This window comes from Rutilus rutilus (genome assembly GCF_951802725.1).
Source record: "Rutilus rutilus genome assembly, chromosome: 5".
Taxonomy (NCBI): domain Eukaryota; kingdom Metazoa; phylum Chordata; class Actinopteri; order Cypriniformes; family Leuciscidae; genus Rutilus; species Rutilus rutilus.
Genome location: NC_140213.1, coordinates 32,736,759 through 32,761,492, shown reverse-complemented (window position 1 = coordinate 32,761,492; position 24,734 = coordinate 32,736,759). Strand labels below are relative to the sequence as shown.

The window sequence follows — 24,734 nt, the reverse complement described above, 5'->3', positions numbered from 1 at the left end:
AAATCAGTTCAATAGTGTCAATACTGCAAAATGTATAAATTATGAAACAATTTTGATATATAAAGCAGCTCTGCAGAAGGCTGTCATCATCCAGCTCAATTCAGTTATTATCCGATAGCGATTCAGATTACTGAATAGGGGCTTTCGCACCACAGGATCCTTTTCATAGTTCCTAGAACTATTGGCGGAAGTAGCCGGATTTTGCCGTTCGCGCCGCAGGAACTAGGAGCGATTTTAGTTCTTGGAACTCCTTTTGGAGGAACTAATTTAGCTCCTACTTCAGAGTAGGGTCTAAACCAGCACTATAGGACCTACACGTTAGTGTACGCGATTGGCCGAACGCACGCGAAACACCAGCATCCGCCATTTTTAAAAAAGCTGTGTAAACACAGATTATAGCCTATATATTTGCTCCAGAAACTAACTCTATGAACATGGAAAACAGTGATAGATGGGCCTTCTTAACCTTTATTATACAATACAACATAATTATTTTACATAAAAAAAAATTTTATCCATTATTTGTTACAACATGTTATTGTTACACCCTGCCCAGTGCTGTCCTCCACACAACGTGTAATATAAAGCCTATGAAAACAAATATTGTGAATGTATCTATGTTGGCTATGCTGTACATTATAAGAAAGAAAAAGGGTTAAATACAAACATTACATTCTAAACCTAAAATCAACTGACTGCTAAAAGAAAACAACAATATTAAAAACAAAAACAAAAGCACGTATGAAGAACACACATTTACTCATATGAACATAGTTATATTACATTAATGGGCAATTGACATTTTGTCAGAACCTCTAGAAAATGATTATTTTTTATTATTTAATGATTATTTTTACAATTATTATTATGTTATTTTGTTTAGTTGTCTATTCGGAATCGTGGGAGAATTGCAATCTCTATTTAAAAAAAAAAAAAACTTATACTGAAAAAAAACTTTTGTAGTGTGCACTTGGCTTCATATTCTCCTATTATATGTGTGAATTCAGTGTTTATGATCTCATGGTGATGATGATGTCATACACTGGGAGTTTTGGGGTGTGGGTATGTGTGTAAATTTTCTATGGGGTGAGAGTGAGAACAGCTTGTCTTGATGCTGGTTTTGGACTCTTGCCGTGGTGTCCGATATCATGAATTAAATTAGCTCATAGCAGGACTGGTGTCAGTCATATGATCTCCCCTTTCATCTGGGCTGTTTCTTCAGCCTCTTAATCATTGACCACACGTGATAGATTAGTGGAAGGTCAAAGAGAAAAAATGTATAGTAGCACTTGATGTTATCCAATTGGAATTGATTGGAGAATCCAAAATAGAGTCATACTCAGTAATGTCAGATCACAAAGAAAGTTTCTTCTTTGGAAAAACATGCATGAATTGTGCACAATAAGGCATTAAGTAAACAATATCTATTTTGATTTCACATTCACTTTAAAAAGACTATTCAGTGGGACATAATGGAGGGAAATAACTCCACCACTGGTTTTAGTTGCATTGTGAAAAGTTAGGCTGTTATACTTTATTGTTGTTGGTATTATTTGTTTCTGCCCATGCAGTTTTGCTTATATAAGTAGAAAACAAAAAGTTGTTGTGCATTACTCCGGATTTCAGTGTCACATGATCCTTCAGAAATCATGCTAATATGCTGTTTGTGGCAAATTCAAGCTGAATAAAGTTGAATATGTGCATTGTTATAAATACACTACAGTTAAATGTGCATGTGTGTGTGTCATTGCTCTGTAAAGTCGTCAGATGTTACAGGAGACCCCTTTTCTCCTGTAGTGTCTGAAAGGATAGAGAGATTTCACAGAGACACTCTCCAAAACAATGTCCCTCTGTTCCAGTGACAGAATTATGCTTGAGTTTTGTGTGTCATGCAGCGTGGTGCCTTTCTTTGCAGTAGATTTGCTTCATAGGTTCACTGCAGGAAAGTTCTGCCCCTCTGGAGTTCCCATGAACCCCACCCATAACTGATTTTTCTCCTAATGTCTTTCTTTTCACATCTTTGTGCTGGACATTTTCCAATGGGAAGCAAAAATGATTTATTTAGCTTCTCAGCAGTTCCAGACTTGGTGGAGTGGAAAAGCTCTTTGCAGCTAAATTCTCCTGTCTCTCTCACACACAGGAACTTGGAGGCAACAATTCCCACTCTGCTTCACTTGTATGTTCATAGTGATTCTGGGAAGACAGCTGTTTAAATGTGCCATTAGAAGTGCTCACCTAACAGCTGGTTTTGGAGCTTATAGTCCATACGACATTCAAATGGATCATATTTACTTCATTTTATGTCACTGTGAATATTTTTTTACTCCAAAATACACTACCGTTCAAAAGTTTGGGGCCTGTTTTTTAAAAGCTCTTATGCTCACCAAGGCTGCATTTATATGATCAAAAAAATACAGTAAAACAGAAATATTGTGAATTATTATTTAATTATAATTATTATAATAATTATCACAATTTAAAATAACTAGTTTCTATTTTCAAATATTTCATTGTGCAAAGCTGAATTTTCAGCATCATTACTCCAGTCTTCAGTGTCACATCCTTAAGAAATCATTCTAATATGCTGATTTGCTGATTTTACATTTCTTATTATTATTAATGTTGAAAACAGTTGAGCTGTTTAATATTTTGTGGAAACTCTGATACTTTTTTTTTTCAAGATTCTTTGATGAATAGCATTTATTTGAAATAATATTTTGTATTAGTATAAATGTCTGTCACTTTTGATCAATTTAATGCATCCTTGCTGAATAAAACTATTAATCTCTTTTAAAAATCTAATTATTACTGACCCCAACGCTAGTGTATGTTACAATATGGAAGATTGCCAAATGCCATGCGATATTGCCTGATTTACAGTGACAGGACACACTTTGGTTTCAGGGCTTTTGTGCAGCCCTAGACCAAAGATACAAACACACACACATAACAGGCTTGACTGGGCACTAGCGACACAGCCAGTGACCCCGGTCATATTCTCTCTCTATTACTGCTGACCCTTCACTGATTCCCAGACCTGCCCACACACACGCTCATTACGCCCTTCTAAACACACCAGACACATCATGTTCCTCTGCAGAGATGCAGTTATCTGTCCATGATGCTGTTTCCCACTGGGTAAACAAACACTGATTTCATTTCTTTAGCATTGTCTGGTGATATTAAGGTATTGTTGTTATGTAATCCTTGCCAATCTTTCCAAAATATTCCGCTGGCTTCCTTGTAAACATCTCAGACCTTGATGCATGCACACACACAGCTTTGCTCCATGCTCTGATCCACATGGAGTTTCTGCTAAACAATTAGGACCCTTTGTTCAGGTCTGTCCGAAAATACACACACACACACACATTCTTCCCCTTTCAGAGCGTCGAAAGAGGTGAAGTACACACCCTCTCAATAAGCGAGAAGGTCAGTCTGATTGTTTAAGCTGAAATCTGGAGCTGCTGATGCTTATTTGACCTTTAAATGTTTCTGATCTTTGATCTCTGATCTTTAGGTTACACGCACACATATACGTATTTGGTCAAATGTGACTTATGTCAACCCTAGATTTGATCTAACCCTGTGTGTGTGTGTATTTGTAGGCTCTCAAGAGTCGGACAGCTCCCAGACCGCAAAGAAGGACATGTTGGCGGCTCTGAGGGCCAGACAGGAAGCACTGGAGGAGACGCTCAGACAGAGAATAGAGGAACTCAAGAGCATCTGCATCAGAGAAGCGGTAAGTACCGAAACAACCTTTCACTTCAGCATAACGGCTTTTTGAAAACCTTAGTTGACTTGCTGTCTACAATCTACATTGGCAGAATTTTCTTGTTCTTTTTTTATTGTGTATTTGCCAGAGAAGAACAAAGACAATTCCACTCAATATTTTTGTGTGAAGAGTGTTTCAAATCATGAAAAGGGCTTCAAATTAGCCACTTAATTCTATTTACAATTTGAATTAGTATCTAATATACTTGTACTTATATTTTTTAATTGTCAATTATTAACTTTCTCTGCTATCTTGCATTAACATTGAGCAGTGCATTTTGGGATTACATGAAGTGCTGCTGTAGATTTTGAACAAAACAAAGTATCTGATAATGCAGCACACTTCTGTTTGAAATGACCTTCACAATGCAAGCACACCTTAGGATGACTAAAAACTGCGTTGCAAACAGTCAAGTCTGGATTTTGCTCACAAAAGTTTTGATCAGAACTTGTATCTTAAAGGGATAGTTCACTTTGAAATTAATTTTTGATATGTTTTAGCTTACCTCAAGGGCATCCAAGATGTAGGTGTCTTTGTTTCCGCAGTAGTTTCAATTTTGATATTTTTAGGTCAAACCGTTCTTGTCTGTCAGTCATATAATGCAGGTCGATGGTCACTGTCTCAAAACACAAGCACAGAGTCCAAATTAAAACAATTCCCCATCGTCCAAATTAAACAATTCCCCATCGTAAGTACACATTGATGGCCTAAGACACGAAACGAGCGGTTTGTGTGAGAAAACGAACAGTATTTATATCGTTGTTATCTCTTGAACACAGCACACGTCCAAATGATCTGACAGTGCGGGCGGGTATAGATATATACATAGATGTCGCCTTGGCTACGGTTTCGTTCCAATGAACTGCAGTAGCGAAGGCGACATCTAGTGTATACATCTATACCCGCCCGCGGGCGGGTATAGATATATACACTAAATGTCGCATGGCTACGGTTTCGTTCCAATGAACTGCAGTAGCCAAGGCGACATCTATTTATATATCTATACCCGCCCACGCCGTCAGATCATTTGGACGTGTGCTGTGTTCAAGAGATAACAACGATATAAATACTGTTCGTTTTCTCACACAAACCGCTCGTTTCGTGTCTTAGGCCATCAATGTGTACTTACGATGGGGAATTGTTTAATTTGGACGATGGGGAATTGTTTTAATTTGGACTCTGTGCTTGTGTTTTGAGACAGTGACCATCGACCTGCATTATATGACTGACAGACAAGAAAGTAAAAATATGACCTAAAAAATATTGACCTAAAAATATAAAAATTGAAACTACTGCGGAAAAAAAGACACCTACATCTTGGATGCCCTTGAGGTAAGCTAAAACATACCAACATTTTATTTCAAAGTGAACTAAAGTGAACTATTCATACTAAAATATGAAAAGACAATGCAGAAAAGCAGAGCGCATGTGGCGGAAGACAAAACTTGTAGTCCATTATAACATCTACAAAGACAGTCTTCATGCTTTCAATATGGAACTAGGCAAAGCTAGACAGACTTTCTTCTCAAATATTATAAACAGCAATTTAAACAACACACGCACTCTTTTTGCTACTGTAGAGAGACTGACAAACCCCCCAAGCCAGATTCCCAGTGAAATGCTCTCAGACAGCAAGTGCAGTGAGTTTGCTTCTTTCTTCTCTGAGAAAATCAATAATATCAGAAAGGTGATCAGCACATCCTTGACTTGCGCTGGGGTCAGACAGATCAAACCACCTGAGAAAGTAGTTACTATGTCTGATTTCAAAGAAATTGATGGCAAAATTTTGGAAGAAACCGTACAGCACCTTAAAACATCAACCTGCGCTCTTGACACACTTCCCACATCGTTTTTCAAAAGTGTGTTAAACAGTTTAGAAGCAGATCTTCTAGAAGTGGTAAATGCTTCACTTCTCTCTGGGAGTTTTCCAAACTCCCTGAAAACTGCAGTTGTCAAGCCCCTCCTGAAAAAGAACAATCTGGATAAGACCATATTAAGCAACTATAGACCGATCTCAAATCTTCCTTTCATAGGTAAGATCATTGAAAAAGTTGTCTTCAATCAGCTGAACAAATTCTTATGCTCGAATGGATACTTTGACAATTTTCAATCTGGTTTCCGACCGCACCACAGCACAGAGACAGCGCTCATAAAGATAATAAACGATATTCGCTTAAATACTGACTCAGGCAAATTATCAGTGCTGGTACTACTCGCCCTCAGTGCTGCATTTGACACTGTCGATCACAACATACTTCTGGACAGGCTGGAAAACTGGGTGGGGCTTTCTGGGATAGTCCTAAAATGGTTCAGGTCATACTTAGATGGGAGAGGTTATTATGTGAGTATAGGAGACCATAAGTCTGAGTGGACATCCATGACATGCGGAGTCCCTCAAGGCTCAATTCTTGCACCACTCATGTTCAACCTGTATATGCTCCCAATGAGCCAAATAATGAGAAAGAACCAAATTGCTTACCACAGCTATGCAGACGACACACAGATCTACTTAGCCCTATCGCCTAACGATTACAGCCCCATTGACTCCCTGTGCCAATGCATTGATGAAGTTAACAGTTGGATGTGTCAAAACTTTCTTCAGTTAAACAAAGACAAAACTGAAGTCATTGCGTTTGGAAACAAAGATGTTTGTTCTCAAGGTGAACGCATACCTTCACTCTAGGGGTCAAACAACTAAACATCAAGTCAGGAATCTTGGTGTGACACTAGAGTCAGACCTTAGTTTCAGTAGTCATGTCAAAGCAATAACTAAATCAGCATACTATCATCTGAAAAATATAGCAAGAATAAGATGCTTTGTTTCCAGACAAGACTTAGAGAAACTTGTTCATGATTTCATCACCAGCAGGGTGGATTATTGTAATGGACTCCTCACTGGCCTTCCCAAAAAGACCATAAGACAGTTGCAGCTCATACAGAACGCTGCCGCCAGGATTCTGAGCAGAACCAGAAAATATGAACATATCACACCAGTCCTCAGGTCTTTACACTGGCTCCCAGTTAAATTTAGGATTGATTTTAAAGTATTATTACTGGTATATAAATCATTCAATGGCCTAGGACCTCAATACATTGCAGATATGCTCACTGAATATAAACCCAACAGATCACTCAGATCATTAGGATCATATCAGCTTGAAATACCAAGGGTTCACTCTAAGCATGGCGAGTCCGCTTTTAGCTATTATGCCAGCCACAGCTGGAACCAGCTTCCAGAGGAGATCAGACGTGCTCCTACAGTAGTCACATTCAAATCCAGACTCAAAACACATCTGTTTAACTATGCATTTACTGAATGAGCACTGTGCCAATGTTCGTCCGACTGTTTGTACTGTATTTTATTTTGTATTCTTCTAAACTGTTTTAATTATTCTTATTTCTTTTTATTATTTTAATTTCTTCTATGTAAAGCACTTTGAATTGCCATTGTGTATGAAATGTGCTATATAAATAAACTTGCCTTGCCTTGCCTTGCCTTGCCTATCCCTTTAATCTATATCTATATGAATAAACACTTACACAAACAGCTGGATTAAGAGTGTAACATAGTATGATTTGTTTCAGGAGCTAACAGGAAAACTTCCAAAAGAGTACCCTCTGGACCCCGGCGAGGAGCCGCCCACCGTCAGACGCAAAATCGGCACAGCCTTCAAATTGGATGAGCAGAAGATCCAGCCCAAAGGAGAGGTCAGTGACATCCAACCTCATCCCACCCTTTGACCACTGTCACGACCTCGCTGAGTGGGCATCCTGTTTATAGTCTGATTTAGTTGGTACCGTTCAAACTTCTGACCCCCTGACCACAGCGAATGCTGCACAATTTTTTCATCATAAACTGCCCTTTAAGCCAAACTCAGACTCAGATGCTCATGTTTGTGTGCAGGGGTCTATAAATAGCTCCAGTCTGGCATGATCAGGGGAAGTGGTGATAGTGCAGTGTATGTGTTGAGTGTCAGCCAAAGGAGCAGGATTACAAAACCCAAAAAAGAGCTTAGCTTTGTGAATGTGTGTGTGAAAGAAGCAAGCTGAAGTTATATGAGGTTACAATGTCATCTTCGCCTCGGAGTGTATGTGCCTTTTACATGACTGATGATTGTTGATTTTGGGTGATTAATCGAAGGCATTGATAAGAGGCCACAATATCTTAGCTCTCTCAATGTGTGTGTGAGAACTAGACAATTTGGCGCCCGTAGCTGTCTTGTTATTCTGACGGAGTGTGTGTTTGCAGTTTCACAAAGTGAAGAATTACATGTTTTTTTTGATTGATTTACTCATTTTGTGTGTGTTTACATCTGTGTATTTTTAGGAAGAGGAATTGGAGCGTTTGGAAAGGGAATTTGCCATCCAGTCTCAGATAACAGAGGCAGCGCGGCGGTTAGCATCGGATCCTCACATCAGCAGCAAGAAGCTGAAGAAACAGAGGAAGACGTCGTATCTGAATGCTCTGAAGAAGCTGCAAGACATTGAGAACGGCATCAACGAGCACCGCGTTCGCTCCGGGAAGAAACCCACGCAACGTGCCTCTCTCATCATAGAGGGTGAGGAATTACATTTATAAAGATGTTTTCACTCAGTTACTTGTGAGTTCATTAAGTGTTTCCTCTGTAAAGTCTTTCATGCTGAGAGCAAGAGTAATCACACCTCCCCATAGACCTATAAAACAGTGTGAACGTATGTGTTTGTGTGTGACCTCTGCTGTGAAAATTCACTCATTTTCACACTCAGGTTGCAGTGATTTGTTTGACATTTTGGTGTGTTGGAGTTTTCGCTTTGTAATTGTCTTTGTTTGGCAGAAGCAAATATCGGCTCAGAGGACAGCTCGTTGTCTGACGCACTGGTGCTGGATGATGGTGCGTTTTGAACACTTTTATACACGCATACCAATTTTAATTCTATAATTTCAAGTTTAAGCAGAATATTTAACAAGCAAAATTTAGGGCAGGGTTTGATTTTATCTATCTATAGTTTAAGATTGGGTGTTATAAACAAGAATTAAGTGTTTTGTTTGGTGTATCATAAAAGACACAATAAACAATAATTATTTTTCCAAGTGATATACAAAACATTTGCCTAATTAATATTAATTAATTTGACTCATTAATATTTAGTATAGAATTTAATTGATATTTTTTTACACTAACTTCAAATATGCCTCATGATAATCCACATCAAGCCATTTTGTAAACTATTTTTTATTTTAAGTTCTTTTTTTATTAAATTAAATTAAGTAATTTTCTTCATTTCTAACATTTAGCAATTTTGTCCACAAAGGAAACACATATACACACGCCATCTTAACATTCAGTCATATATTTATCTCAGTTCATCTCACTCTATGCTCCAGATGACTCCCAGGTGACAGGAACCCCCACGTTCTCTCCAGCTGCCTCCCCACACAAAGGTCTCCCTCCCCGACCCCCGTCCCACAGCCGGCCACCTCCCCCCCAGTCCCTGGATGGACTGAGACACCTGCACTACCAGCGCAGTGACTACGACAAGTCCCCGATCAAACCCCGCATGTGGAGCGAAAGCTCATTAGACGAACCCTACGAACGGGTGAAGAAACGATCCTCGCACTCCAGGTACGGATCAAACCGGAAATGTGTGTTGTGCTTGGTATGAATAGTTTGTTGCATGTTCAAATGAATGAATCATGTTTATTCTTTTCTCTTTGTGCAGTAGTCACAGGCGGTTCCCCAGCACAGGCAGCTGTGAGGCGGGAGGGAGCAACTCTCTCCAGAACAGCCCGGTGCGCTCCCTCCCGCACTGGAACAGTCAGTCCAGCATGCCCTCCACCCCTGACCTGAGGACACGGAGCTACGTCCACTCAGCCAGGTGCTGCCACACACCCTCCAATGTCCTCTACTGTCAACATGAGAACATTACCTAGTGTTTTATTTAACATACCATTTACATAATTATATTTTTATGTGAAATAAATTCATCCTTATTTTATAGGAATCATTCATATTTTAAATTGTTAAATTTAATACAATTATATATGTATGTATACATTTAATAAAAATCAACCCTATTTACCATTATAGTACTCCTTCATGCATGATTCATTAGTGCTCATTATTTTGAGAAAAGTAATGTAATCTTTCTTTAAATAAATTCCTACATCAATTCCTATTATTTTTTCAACATCAACCCAATTCTAATTGATAGAATCCATCCCTTGTTGCATTTTTTCATAGAATATACTAATTCAATTTGAGATACACTGCATTGTTTCATGTTAACATAAACAATTTGTAAAAAAATTGTCATAATAATAATAAAAAAACACAAACACACACATATACAGTGTATATATATATATATCCAAACAGTCCACTAAAAGTCAGTTTTCTATTCTTTCTCAGTTTAACTCAGCCCTTCCGTGGCCGGAGTTCCAGTTTGGAGTCTCAGGGGAAGCTTCTGTCCTTAGAGGCAAACACAGAGGCTGGACTTAGCCCTGACCTCTTTCTGTCAGGACCCCAGAGGACAGGAAGCAATGGCTCTGTTGTCCCCGACGACTGCTCGTCTTGCACCAGCCACTCCAGCTCAGAACATTATTACCCCTCGTCCACCTCTAACCCCAACTACTGTACGCTGGCCGAGGACTCGCCATCCAAAGCCCGTCAGCGCCAGCGACAGCGCCACAAGTCCGCCGGACACCTGGGTGCGTCCAGTTCCGGCAGCATGCCCAATCTAGCGGCCCGTAACGGGAGCACCCACGGAGGAGTGTGCGGGAGCCACCAGGGTGTGTACCTCCATAGCCAGAGCCAGCCATCCTCGCAGTACCGTATCAAAGAGTACCCGCTGTACACAGAGGGCAGCAGCCCCAATGCCGTGGTAGTCCGCAGCCTGGAAAATGACCAGGAGGGGCACTACAGCGTCAAGGCACAGTTCAAGACCTCCAACTCTTACACAGCTGGGGGGCTTTATAAGGAGGGGTGGGGCTCTGGGGAGGACGGGGAAGCGGGTGGCGGCAGCGGGAGGTTGACGCCCTCCCGCTCGCAGATTGTGAGGACTCCGTCTCTGGGCAGGGAAGGAGGAGGTGGAGGGGGGCGGGCAGCGGTGTCAGAGGAGCTGAGGTGCTGGTACCAGCGCTCGTCTGGATCGATAAAGGAGCACAGCCGCGTCACACACACCAGCTCCAACGCTTCAGACGGCCGTGGAGGACGAATAGGGTCGCTAGTGAAGGGGTCACCAGGTGAGCAGGACAAATATATACTATGCAAGAAATATATAAATACTCGATAGACCTCAATCAGAGTAAACGTCATTAATTAAACACAAACTTGGCTCCAGATTGTTGCTAAAATTAATTATTGATTTGCAGTGTATATATATATATATATATATATATATATAGCCATAATTCTTCGCAACACAGAATAATAATATTTTCTTAGTGACAGTTATAACTGTCTATGCAATTCTCTTGTTCTATGCAAAAAAGAACTGCATGCTATCTATGATGTCTGATAAGCAGAATTTGTCAAACAGATTCTTTTATCAGTGTTGAAGTGTTGAACAATAGAGTTATCAGTTTGAATCAGACTCATCTGACATCACTCATTAAACTGCAAGTCTTTTTTTTGGTTATGTATGATTTCTGAGGTCTGTGACACTGAAATCAGTTTTGATTAACCATTGCATCGAACGACTCTATAATTTGACGTCTAGAAAAAGTTAGTTGAATCCAAACTTTTTGTATTTTCAGAGCGAGAAGCTCCTACTAAATTTTTTTTTTTTTTTTTTTTTTTATAGCCCTGGGTAATGAAAATGAGGCTGTGAGAGAAAAAATGTCCATTCAACATGTTCACAATCCATGTTTTATGGTGTTTGCATTTATATAAAGTATCTTTATTCACTGAATGATCAACACCCAGGTACCCAATGGTAAAAAAATCTATCAATGGACTGTAATTCTTACCCTCACAGCCTCATTTTCATTCACATGTGTCCTCTAAGTAGGGTCTGTACATTTCACTTCATTGCGTACATGCTACTCCAATGATTGAGTGTGTGTGTGTGTGCGCGTGCGTGTTTGTGAAAGAAAGACAGAGAAATAGTAGTGGAATAAGACCTATTTGGTAACACTTTATTTTACAGTGTCCTTGTTACATATGTTACATGTACTTACCATAGTAATTAAGTAATTTATGCATAATTACATGCAACTAACCCTCAACCAAATCCTAACCCTATAGTAATTACATGTAGTTGTTAATATTACTCAGTACTTATAATTACACTGTAACAATGACACCTTAAAATAAAGTGTAACCGACCTAATTTATGTGTCAACTTGCTGTGAGCCGTGTGTGTGTGTGTGTGTATAGATGCTGTCAGGGTGGTCTGGTCAGTGTGTGGGTGTGTGTAGTGGGGATTATCGCCTCTCTCTGGGTGGCAGAAACACTCCAAACCTTTTCCAGCAGATCAAGAGGGTGTTGGCAGCAAGCAGTCATCTTTATCTCCGACAAGTTCACCACGTGCGTAAGCATATGTGACTGGAGTTCAACAGTGTGCATTAGTGTCTTATAGTGAAGTCTGTGTGTGTTTCAGCTGCATCTCCACACAGTCAGAGGAGTGGAACTCCCTGTAGTGAGCCTGCAGCTACACCCCCCTGCAGCCCACAACACATACTCAATTGGCAGAGCGGGTAAGACATAGAATCAGTGTATTTAAGCACACAGTATAAATATTTGTATATCATTTTTCACTTAAAAAAAATTATATATATAATATATATTTGTAGAATATGTAAATAGTAGCTAGTCAATGTAAATAACAAAAACTGTATATAACACTCTCTAGTATTCAAGTGGCTTGTTAGATACTGTGCTGCATCTCTGTAGTTGATTGACCGATCAAAATCATTTAATAAAACTAAAGTCACCAGAAGTAAAGCAAAGGACGTGTTTCACGTGTAGTCAACGAGAATAGTTTTGTGCAAAAAATAAATAAATCACCTGTAATATTTGTCAGTGATATCACTCAAGGTTTATATGGTTCTCCATGCACTTACCTTTGACCAAGAATGATTATATGTACTTCAAAATTTCATTTTGCTGTTCTTGGTTTTTGCCAAGTTTGCACAATTGGCTTGGTTTTCCTGTAGATTGCAGTGTGTTTGTCAGTAGGTATTTACTCTAAAGAACAGTCTAAATTTAGACATATTTGAGGATGTTGGTCAAAGTCTGAGCTATGGAGCATATTGTCTTGGTTTAGATGTTCACCTAACTGTACCAATGCTTTGTCTGTGTTGTTCACTTTAATAGTGTGTAACAGAACTATCCCAGTGTCAAAATTACACAACTCACTCTACATTAACTGATCACGGCTACCCACAAACGCTAACCTCTCTCTCTCTCTCTCTCTCTCTCTCTCTCTCTCTCTCTCTTTGTGTCTCACTAACCCACCTCTGCCTGAATGTGTGTGTGTTTTCTTGGGGCAGTGATACGACTGAAAGTTCTCCTACTGAAGACCGTTCTCCCTCTCACCAAAGCACTGACCAGTAGAGAGGTACACTCTCTCTCTCTCTCTCTCTCTCTCAATCTCTCTCTCTCTCTCTCTCTCTCTGCATGTTCTGTATCTCACTCTTTCACTACTTCACCTCTCTGATTGTGTCATTTTCTTGTGTTGGAATGTAACTTGTAACTAAATTTATTTCAAAATACAATTTTTATTATAAAATTACTAGGGAGGCAATGACTCCTTGAAAAACTTTAAGGTGTAGGCAGTATGACCAAACTTCTGCATCAAAAAAAGGAAATCTAAAATTACATTTAATATTTAAGATATGTTTAATACAGTAAATTGAACATGTTTTACAAATAAAATATAATTAATAGGGGTGTGACCATGCACAATATTGGGTTCACGAGATGATATTTTAACACTATTTTTAAGAAATCTTCAAAATATGACTGGAAAAAGTATTTTATTCAACTGAACGTCACAAAATGCAAAACAATATGGTAATAAAAATAGACCTTAGTGAACAATAGCCTTAAAATATGACTTAAAATACATAACATAATAACAACGAGGCAATAATAATGCAGGTGTCTTGACGAAAATGCTACCTATGAATGTCACTTCAGTTCTACTTTCTGAGTGCTAATTATCATAAGCAGTAAAAGACACAAACTCATCTCCGACTGATATCGCGAGACAGCTTTTCACCGCAACGAGAAATATCGTGGCACGCCTAGTAATTAATCTAATTTAATCTAATTAATCACTTTTAATAACAAGTCTTTGTCTTATTTGGGATTCTCAATTTTCTTCCTTGGTTCCACGTGCAAAAAACATAAAGTCGTTCCCGTTGTGGGCCATGTCCAGGTTTTTGCTTTTTCTGTGCTGATTTTTGGGGGAAATTTGTGGAATTCTGCAGAATGTGTTTAAATATGAATAGGGATAGTTTGAAAGCATGTTCAAATGACATATCTGACTTTTTCCTTGACCTGTCATTGCAGATCGCCGTTCGCTGATAGTTGTTTCCTGAGCAGTCCCCTGTGCTCTGAGATAGCGGACGTACAGTGGTACGGGCACGAGAAGGCAAAGCCGGGAACGCTCGTCTAAACCATCATCCCTCATCCCTCTCTCTTTAAAAGAGTGTTCAGAAGGCAGGCCTGACCACAGTCTGGACCTCAACTCATCCGAACACACTTACGGCTGGAGCCAGTACCACCTCAACCTCTCTTTCATCTCTGTCTCTCTGTATACCCAGCGGTACAGTGTTTATGAACTATGGGAATACAAGACTCTGAATGAACTGAGCTTGACCTTGTCTGACCCCTCCCACTCAGACTTTTGAACTTTGACCCAGTTAGCTGGCAGCCGGTTCCTCCATGCACAAACCCTCTGTGTTTATTCCATCGCTGGAGTGATGTGCATAAGAGAGACGTCTTCTGCGCGTTGTACTATAAGTGAATCCCACTCATGCACACACACACACACACATACACACACATGCTCAAATAGACATTCGTCCCCTGCTGTCGTGTGTGTCCCTCTGCACTAATGTCAGAGAGCCGGCGTCGTTCTCTCTCATGCACATGACATGCACAAAAACACATTCCGATGGATTGCTTTGTCGCCAACCATCTTTGTAGATCTTTATGTTCTCAGTTCTGTTAAAAAAAACAAAAACAACATGTGACCACAAACCCCTCTTTCATTACCCATCTCATCTGGACCGCAGCGCACCATAAGCCTCTCCCTCTGCCTGTGGACTTTGATATTTTGTGAATAACAATAGAGCATTTAAAATGGCAGAAGCCTGTCTTCGGTCATCCTGGATTGGAGAACGAGCCCCGATATCATATCGCTCAAGATGGTGATACATCTTATCTACATAATTTCAAGGAAATTCAAAAACATTGTGGTCTTTGTACGTAATGTTGGTTTGTCATTCTCAAGTTCATTGGTTCTTGTCCAGAAAGTTCAACCATTTTTGCAGAACATTAGCTAACTTTTAGAAGCCATAGCTGTACAACAAATCTGAAGCATTAGGTTAGAGGCATTAGCATGACCCTCGGCATTGAACGACCAATCTGTGAAGTACTGCAACTCAGGCCGCAACCGGTGTACTTTGCTAGTAAGGCAACTTCGCCACCATGGTGCTCCGAGCCTGAACTGCACATCCCACAATGCCCTGCTGTAAGCCCACACTGCATGCAGAACCGTCACTAACCCCCGCGTATAGTGTTGTGACATCAGTGAAGTAACGAGACACACGAAAATACCTTCTCCGAACACTCCTGGCCTTATCGGTTTTCTGTTTTTATGTATCCGTTTTTAATATTCAGGATTTTACTTAACAATAACACCACTATGACATTATGTTCACATTTCTAAATCCGTCAGATGAGCACAACACAACGTGGCACACAGACTCAATATTTCAACGGAAATGACATTACCTCCTCCCTGAGCTGTCGAAGGCTTTCAGGAGAACAGCATTCCAGAATGTGACACGGTTAAAGCAGGTGCTTAGTTTTACAAGCGGCCCGTAAGAAACCATAAGCTCGAACAATACAGGGTGTTTCATGCTCTCGTCATGCAGTCAACAAGATCCGAAACCACGTGTGCCCCTCGCCTCGATCGTCCGATCGAGGAAAAACATCAAGCCATAACGCTAAAGACATTGTTAAACACTCTGCAAGATACGAAAAATATCGTACGTGCAAAGTACCTTAAGAAACAGGTAGCTAAAAGCACACCCTTTGCCATTACTACAGAAATTCAATAGTTTGTGCGTTAACATAAGCAGTCGCTACAAATGTGTTTTCAAAAGGGTCCAAATCACCTAAAAGTCATCTGATTCATGCCCATTCAAAGACATTTTTATCTGCCCTGAAATTGATTGTTCATTGTTTCCGTGCATGCTCAGCACACTGTGTAATGCATCTTGATGTTAAAACTAAAACCCGGTGTGAAAACAGCCCTAATGGAAAGTAAAACACCTCATCCGCGTCTACGTTTAGAGGTCGTTCAGACCTCATACCCTCTTAGGCCAATGTGAGCTGACTCCTATCGTCTACCTGTACTCGATAACAAAAACATAAATCTTTTTATAGAAAAAAGAAAACTAACACATTTATCAACATTTCTAGGCAGGACTGTGGAAACTGGGTTCTTTTAAAAGAAAAAGTAAAACCTATCATCTGATTTTTATAAATCGGTATTTGTTTTATTTGCGTGTCTTTAAGCTGGTAAATCGCAACAACACGTTCAGGTGCTACAGGAAGACCAGTTGCTGCTTTGGTTTCCGAGCTGTAGACTTTTCCTAACTGTTGTCCATAGTTTTAATACCAGTTGTGCAAAATGAAGGACTTTAGTTACTAAACTGTCTTACCACTTCATCTTGACAATAGAGCATGTTTTATGAGTTCATTTTCAGATATAACCGGACACAATAAAATGGTGTTGTAGAAAAAAATAAAAGTGGAATTGTTGGGCAGGTTAAATATAACCAAATTCCACAGTTAATTTATTCTTTTTTCTATTAAGAATTTGTATAGTAACATTTTTCAAAAACCGTGTTGTTGGCAACTGATACTGAATTTTCCAGATGAGACATGTTGGTGGTTCTTGAGATTCTGAAATAAATTATTGCTGAATGTTCGCTAAACTGAAGCGTGAAATCACTTCATTGCTATTATTCAGATCGCGTGTCTTGCGTGTCGATAACAGAGTGTTATGCATGGTTAATGTATATTTATGGTTATTCATAACGTCCAGGTGGATGAAGGTGATGATCCGCTTCCTCCAGGCGGAATTGAAATTCCCGCATGTCACCTTTGTGGATTATGTTTCTGCATTTGTAACGAGATCAGCCGCTGGTGAAGCTGACAATCACACCCGGTGATTGAAATACCAAGTACGTGAAAACTGAAAATTTGATTTCCTGAATGCTGCTTAAAAAATAGACAAAATCATTTTAATGGAGGAAAAGGGAAAGAAAACCGTCCTGCTTTGAACCTGCATTCAAGGTTACACACACTGAATGTCCTGTTTTGGACTGAAATCATAAAGAATTTTTTGGTAGGTTCATTTGATTGCATATGAATTATTTTGTCCTCAATGTTTGTTTGCTTATGAACGGAATGTAAAACTCAAAAGATTTGAATATTAGCATTGTTGTTTTACATACAATATTGCCAAATCAACAACATACATGAATATACAAAAAACAGTGAAAATATAATGGCCACACTTTAGATCAGGGTCCAGTGCTTATTATTAACTAACTATAATCTATGATTTTTGCCTCAATAAACTCCTAATTAATAGTTAGTAAGGTAGTTGTTAAGTTTATGTATTGGGTAGGTTTAAGGGATGTAGATAAGGCATTAATATGTGCTTTATAAGCATTTATAAACAGCCAATATCCTAATACGCATGCTAATAAGCAACTAGTTAATTGTTAGAATTGGACCATAAACTAAAGTGTTACCATTTTATTTATAATTTAGGTTTAGTTAACAATAACATCACTGGTATGGACTTCTCTCGTGGTGCTGTTGTGCAATTTTTTGGACCTTTGGAGCCTTTAATATATCCAAATATATTGCTCCATGTTCCACAGAAAATAGAGAATCATGTTTGGAACGTCATGAGGGGTGAGTAAACGATGACAACTTTCTTTTGACTCTGATAGTACACATGCAAGTGGAATTCCCATAAGTCCCTATGATCACTTCCTGTGCCAGGCAGGACAATAAGTTATGCAATGCCTGCTAGGGTTCTGATCAACTCCCTACCGTCTTCTTACATACTACGTTAATGTGACTCACAGATTTTGTGAGGAAGTGTGTGAGGATGTTTGTGCCTCAGACAATGGCTTGGGATCTCCCCCGGCAACAGGAACACAACACTGGAAAACCAAACATTGGAGAATTGGCTGCTGTTATTGTGCTGAAAACCCAGTGTGATGCTCGAAATATGTGTTTTGGGGCAGCCGAGTCTATTGTACCCACTGCAGCTGGAATGTGAACAACAAGAGACGCTGTGTTTATGGAGATCTTCCATTTCCTGTGAAGCTCAGTGGATGCTTTGTTGAATGAAATATTTTCACCACTGACATTCCCCCTGCTGTGTGTGAAGGGCTTGAGGAACACTGAGGAATGTTGTGTTCAGTGAACATGAAAGCTTGACTTCATAGGGCATCATCGTGACCCCTAGTATGGAGGGTCAAGGCATTTGCAGTTATTTTGGAGAATTGTTTGAATTTGGCAGGCTCACAACTGACTATAGGCCAAAATAAACACTAGAGTCTGTGGAAAGCACCACTGCTGTCAGTCCAAAGGGGGTGGTAAGATGAAGTATTGAATGATATGGGCTTGAAAGTTTCATTCTCCACCAATAATTCATGAACAATTAACATTGTGCCCTTAACCCTAGGTTAACTGAGTCCAGGGGAACCCAAACCCTGTCCAAACAAGCACAACATGGTAGAACAACATGTCTCTTCAATGTAAATTAGATTTTCATTCGTAAATTACTCAGGGTTTTCAGTTATTCTCTGCAAGTTGCATCATAATGCTGGAGGTGGCGGCTATCTGATTGAGACTGCGAAACATTCATTCAACCGATTTGTTTAAAAACATGGATTCGTTGTTTATCTGCCTTTATGATGAGTGAGCCATCGCTTTAATCGATTTGTTCAAAATCACTGGCCGCATGCAAATATGCATACTTTTCCTGCTATATAGTAGATGAAAGTTTTATAAAACAGTAGGTGAAAAGTACCCGGATGACCAACTACTTCCGCCAAGACTTTAAAGTGCACTTTTGATGGACACTTTACTGTAGGGACTCAACTGCCCAGACAGCAACACGGTACATGTGGATTCCACCCGCACCAGATGTGGCCCGAATCTGTGCCGACACTCTGTTGATGCCTGGGGGATGTTGGGATGTCACAATGGCAACATGTCGAATGTAGTATTCCTGGAATTAATTCAAATTACACACACTCATACTAAATGGAACTTGGAACATACTTTTTAACCAAACACTTATTCAAAGGAAGTACCATTCAGTCAATCGTTTTGTGAACTATTATTTCAGGCACAACACAATTGCTGAAATTGAAACCGCATGCGAGTATATAGGCTACTACTCTTACGATTTCTGCAATTGAAAGATACGGTAAACGTAGTTTGAGTATATTAGTAGTATGCGAATTCAGCAAATGAGATTGAATCATCCACTAACTGAAACGATTTGTTTGAAATGCTGATTTAAGTGTGTGTTGCTACTCGGAGACGCGGGCGATTGAACAGGCGTTGACTTTCGTTTGGACCTCTTTTCGTTGGCGGAGCAAAAATAGACAAAGTAACCGGCAATATTGCGTCTAAAATGTAAGTTATTCAATGTTAACTTGTTTATTGTCTTGTTGAAGACACTAGCAACCAAATACATGGGCCTTAACACTTTTTCACTTCTTGTCTTTATTTACTTATGTCTTTATTTTCCCCCATATGTAGTCTCTGATATTTCATGTGACACATAAATACCCACACATTCCCTATCCCATGCTAATAAAGTCCATTCTTCCAGAATAATGTTTCTGTATGAGCCCTGCAGGGTCTGGAGCAGAGCAGCTATTCTGTTACAGCTTTCCAAGCAGCTGGAAGCCGTTATTCTCTCATGTGATGAAAGTGTGTGTATGTGTGTGTTTCTCCCACAAGCCGTGAGAACAGCGCGCGTGTTGGAATGCTGTGTGAAAGGACGTATATTGTGTGACCTGGGAGTTTGGGATTGGTGTGTTTATAATCGCAACTCTTTCATCACCATGAAAACTGCAGCAAGGGGTGATGGGAGCTGGAGTCTGGTTTTCTCCACAGCCCTGAGAGAGATCTCTTGCTCTGCCAATATGAGGGGGTTATATACAGTGTGTATATATATATATATATATATATATATATATATATATATATATATATATATACACACATACAGGGGAGCCTTAATATAGCCAGTTCCCTTTCGATTCGGTTCACTTCGACATTGCGTTTGCTAACGCTTATGGGGGAAACCCCTTCCTCCAAATACTACTGAAGCCTTATTGAATCATGCCAGTAACACTGGCCAATGGCATTCAAACATGCAAAATATGAGGGGGCTTTCCCATTATATAAGGCGGCATTTATTCAGAATCTTTTCCTTCAGCCAACCTTCTGCAAGAAGCCTATCATCAAGCAAGACTTACCGTAATTTACAATCTCAGTGGACAACGTCTTCTTATCCCCTGTTGTGAGCCTTGGGATAAGGATGACCTCTCGCGATTGCCTCTCCTGCGCAGAGCCAATCGAACCTTCAGATGGCCACCAGTGTCTTCTGCCTGGGTCGTGCCCACGCAGAGGCGGGTACTTGGGGGGTCGGACTGCCCCCGCTGTGGAGATATGAGCCTCCGGACTCTCAGGCTCCGTGTGGCCATCGTCCAAAGCGATGAACTCGCCCCACAAACTCTGCCACCCTCCTTCGAGCCGAGGAAGGTGCCATAAGCTTCTGATATGGATCAATGCCCACGCACCTCTGCCACCCCAACTGGACAGTGGTTCCCGCCCCCTTTTTCCCCAAGGTGCACAACGAGATATCAAAGTCGAGTGCACAATCCGGGATCCTCCCTCTCATCTTCTTTGGACGACGCTGACCGAGTGGGGTATGTTAAACTCTGCTGCTCGGTGAGAGCATGAGCCAGCGATGAGGTCAAAACAGCCGTGGCCAAGGCGTCGTCATGGCTCGAAGAGTCAGAGGCCTCGCCCTGACAGGAACAGCAGGCCGGCACTGGAAACAAAGCCAAGTTCCTAACGCTGTCTCTCTGAGGATAAAATCTTGCAACCAGCACCAAAGACGAGCCGCAGAAGAAGTCTGCTCGCTCCCCTGTGTATTCGCCACGCGTATTTCACTATGCAGTGCAATAAAGTAAAAAAATCCAAAACTTACCTCAACATCAGAGCGATTTTCCTCCTCTTCTCACTCTCACGTGGGATTAAAGGGGTCATTTGACGGTTCTAAAAAGAACATTATTTTGTGTATTACCGTACTTTGTTTCTCCTCTATGCCCCGCCTTTCTGAAACAAAGCTCATCGTTTCCAAAAAGCGTGGTGTGATCTGATTGGCCAGAGATCCGGTGTATTGTGATTGGCCCGAATAACTTAAGCGTAAGACGGAAATGTCACACCCTTTACTATATTTGGAACACCAGCTCCCAAAGCAATAATGACAGGTGATAATGTCAGTAATACAGCTATCAATTCGAGCCCGAATCTGATCCGGAAAATGCAGATGACCGAGCTGATCAATCAGCTTTGCCAGCGGGACTGGACCAGAACGTATCAGTATCAGACTTATACTGTCTTTTTACACGTCGCGCCGTGCTACGGGGGAGAACACAACGTAAACATTAAACCATGTCTGCATTTGTGATCGACAAACAAGTGCTACTCTGCTCAAAACTTGCGTTTGAATAGTCAGTAGCATATTCTTAAAATATGAAAACATACTTCCAGGCTGTGTCTGTGAGTCAGAAGCGCCAGACTGTACTCGCAAAGATGGAATTGCCCCACTTTTTAGAATCAGCCTTTGTGCACAGCTGGCCTTGTAGCTACTCTCCCAGGTTCTGCAAACATTCCTCCGAAAAATGCGCAGCACACAGTCGAATACTTTGGTTGTGCTGTTCTGGAACAGTGTTGTAAATCAAGTTTAACCACTGTTTCACAGGAGTAACTATCGGTAAGCAGGGTAAGCGGTTGCTTACGGGCCCGGACCAATCAGGGGCCCGCCCGCGTTACTGGAAGATATTGATTGACAGCCGGGTCCCCCTATCGCATTTTACTACTTTTAGTCTGATCGCATTTGTTTTTTGTTTTTTTTGTGAATTGATTTGAATAAATAATGACAACAACATATTTGACTGATAATTAAATAAATGTTTGAAACGAACAATGATGAATTTGGTGTAATTTGTTTCGAATTGGGATTGGGGAATCCCCGGGTGAACATGCGCATTGCGTGCAAAACAGTAAAAAAAACGTTGAACTTGAGACAGATATGGAGTCGTCAAATTTTAAACACAAAAGTGGCTTTCAAAAGCGCAAACGAAAAGAGGAATTTGATAAATTAATTAATAAATTACCAAAAATAGGAAGCTTCTTTAAAAAGATGACACAGGGGGAGCTCGAGATTGAGATGGAGCAAGAGAGTGAAGCGAGTAAAGCACCTGAAGCGACCGTTGGTAGTAGCAGCTCCGTGGTTAAATGCAGCTATAATGTAAGTGAGCATCTTTTTTTATGTATTTGGACCTAGGCCTATGTGTATATAGCAGTGACAGTAACAGTAACAATGTGTTATTATGGTGCGCCATCACCAGCAGTTTTTTTTTTTTTGGTGCGCGTAGCGTCATCACGTGTTGTAGTAGGGGGGCCCGCCTTGATAATCCTGCTTAAGGGCCCGGGGTTGGCTCGTTACGCCACTGCACTGTTTTCTAATTGTGTCCTCTTTTGGAATGCCAAACAAAGTAGTTTGGCATTCGCAACGAAAAACACAGCGTTTCCACGACATGGCGGTGCCGGCGGCAACAATACAGCGAGAATAAACGCTATGCCTTCTTTCTTTGCGTATACATGTGGGCGGTGTTATGAAACACTGCCCCCACACACTGACGTAGATTTGTGGGGGCGTATTTGAACGAAGCCTTTTAGGAAGGCGTGGCTGAGCCTTAACTTTTACAAAGAATATCTCTTTGGGTTTGAGACTTTGAGCTTTGTAACTCTGCAGATCTTATATATGCACAAACAGCTATATAACACACTAAAGAAAAAGGAAGACAAGAAATCGCATCATATGACCCCTTTAAACTTCCTGCTCCCCAGCAGCAAGTTACAATTGACAAAAGCATGGCAGGCGCTGCCAGGGGTATCAGAGTGGGTTATGAAATCAGTAAAAATACGTTAAACACACACTTCAGTTCTTTCGCAGACTACCCCATTTCAACGGTGTGTTAATGCCCACTGTACGGGAGCAGAATGCCTCAGTTCTGCGATTGGAAATGCACAACCTTCACGTAATACGTGCTATAGAGACAGTGCCCCTAGCAAATATTTTCTGGTACCAAAGACGGCAGAATCGCGAGGACCATCTTGAATTGTCACTTGCTTGTCAATCGGCCCATTGCTACATCATCATGAAAGTTTTTAATTTGCACAAGTCTTGTCAATTTAAACATTTAAGCAATTTTAACCATTCAGATTCAAGCACAAGACGACGTGAAAGAGTTTTTTCTCTCTCGCTGTTTTCTATGCACACACACACACACACAGACAGTTCCCTGTGTGCACGCCAAAACAGCTCATGATTACTTTTTTATAATCTAAATAATAAAAATAATTTGTGTCTTCTTGTGCTTCAGTGTAAAAATGCACACAACAAAAAAAGTAAATAAGTAAATGTAAACAGAGGAGAAAGATAATGCATGTGCAACAGTATTGGATCCATGCATTAGGTCTTAAAGTGACAGCAGCCTAATATTCCTGCTGCCGTCTGTGACATTAATGTTAATCAAACAACAAAAGACGAAGAGAAGTGCTATTTTATGTTTGATTGTTTAATTTCTATAGGCTTTATTCTGAATAAAGCACTGTTTATTTAATTTGTATCTTTGTTCTATTGTATTTATTTGACCTGTTGATTGTAATTTGTTTATTTGTCATCTCATTTTATTACTGAAGACTCACCTGCCTTCAACAATGTTTGCACTTTATATTAGTTAATTAGCTGTGGTATCGAAATTGGAATCAATCGAAAATAGTGAAATTTCACAGGTATCTAAAGGGTCACATGTTACATCTGTATGGGTTACATGGGTCAAAAGAATAACACATTATTTTATATGTGTGTGTGTGTACATATATAGGGACAACCTGTAACTCAAATGACAACGATCAAATCAAATCCCAATGGACATACTCAAATCCCAACCTTTAAATACCATATTTAAATTCACTATCATCAGAAATATAATATATCATAAAAAAATAAATCATATTTTTCTCTGAGTTGCATTTCAGTGTTTTGTTTTGTTTTAAGCCAAATTGCACCACTATAAATTTATCTTATTGGTAATAAAAAAAAACTTGTCTTGTGATTTGACTTTTCAGTGTTTTCTGTACAATTGTACATTTTAATGTCTTTTCAAATAACAAATGATATTACAGTGATATAATTTGGTTAAGATCAACCAAAACTATGGCACATAAACAAAAACTGTGGTGAATTGATTTACATGTCAAAGTAACTAATAACCAGAGTCAAATGTATAAGACTAGTTAAGAGAGAAGTCCTTTCACCAGTAAAACTACTGCGAGTCACATGCCATGCCCATAAGAAATGAAACTCTTTTAGGGTGATAGGCATCAAACTGGAATGC

The 24,734-nt window shown here is 40.0% G+C and overlaps 1 protein-coding gene across 17 annotated transcripts in view; it reads left to right on the top strand.

The window, feature by feature from the left end:
• Positions 1-16,931, top strand: part of frmd4a (FERM domain containing 4A) — a 164,323-nt gene extending 147,392 nt beyond the window's left edge. For 12 of the 17 annotated variants that reach the window (XM_084409663.1, XM_084409660.1, XM_084409675.1 and 9 more), the window contains 9 exons: positions 3,609-3,742; positions 7,361-7,483; positions 8,103-8,334; positions 8,590-8,646; positions 9,141-9,378; positions 9,476-9,631; positions 10,165-10,997; positions 12,356-12,452; positions 14,272-16,931. In XM_084409663.1, coding sequence (XP_084265789.1) covers positions 3,609-3,742; positions 7,361-7,483; positions 8,103-8,334; positions 8,590-8,646; positions 9,141-9,378; positions 9,476-9,631; positions 10,165-10,997; positions 12,356-12,452; positions 14,272-14,377 — 1,976 coding nt within the window. In that variant the 3' untranslated portion in view covers positions 14,378-16,931. Of the gene's footprint in view, positions 1-3,608; positions 3,743-7,360; positions 7,484-8,102; positions 8,335-8,589; positions 8,647-9,140; positions 9,379-9,475; positions 9,632-10,164; positions 10,998-12,355; positions 12,453-13,247; positions 13,316-14,271 lie in introns of all 17 variants that reach the window. The other 5 variants (XM_084409674.1, XM_084409670.1, XM_084409669.1 and 2 more) reach the window with 1 other exon arrangement.
• The last annotated feature ends 7,803 nt before the right edge of the window (positions 16,932-24,734 follow it).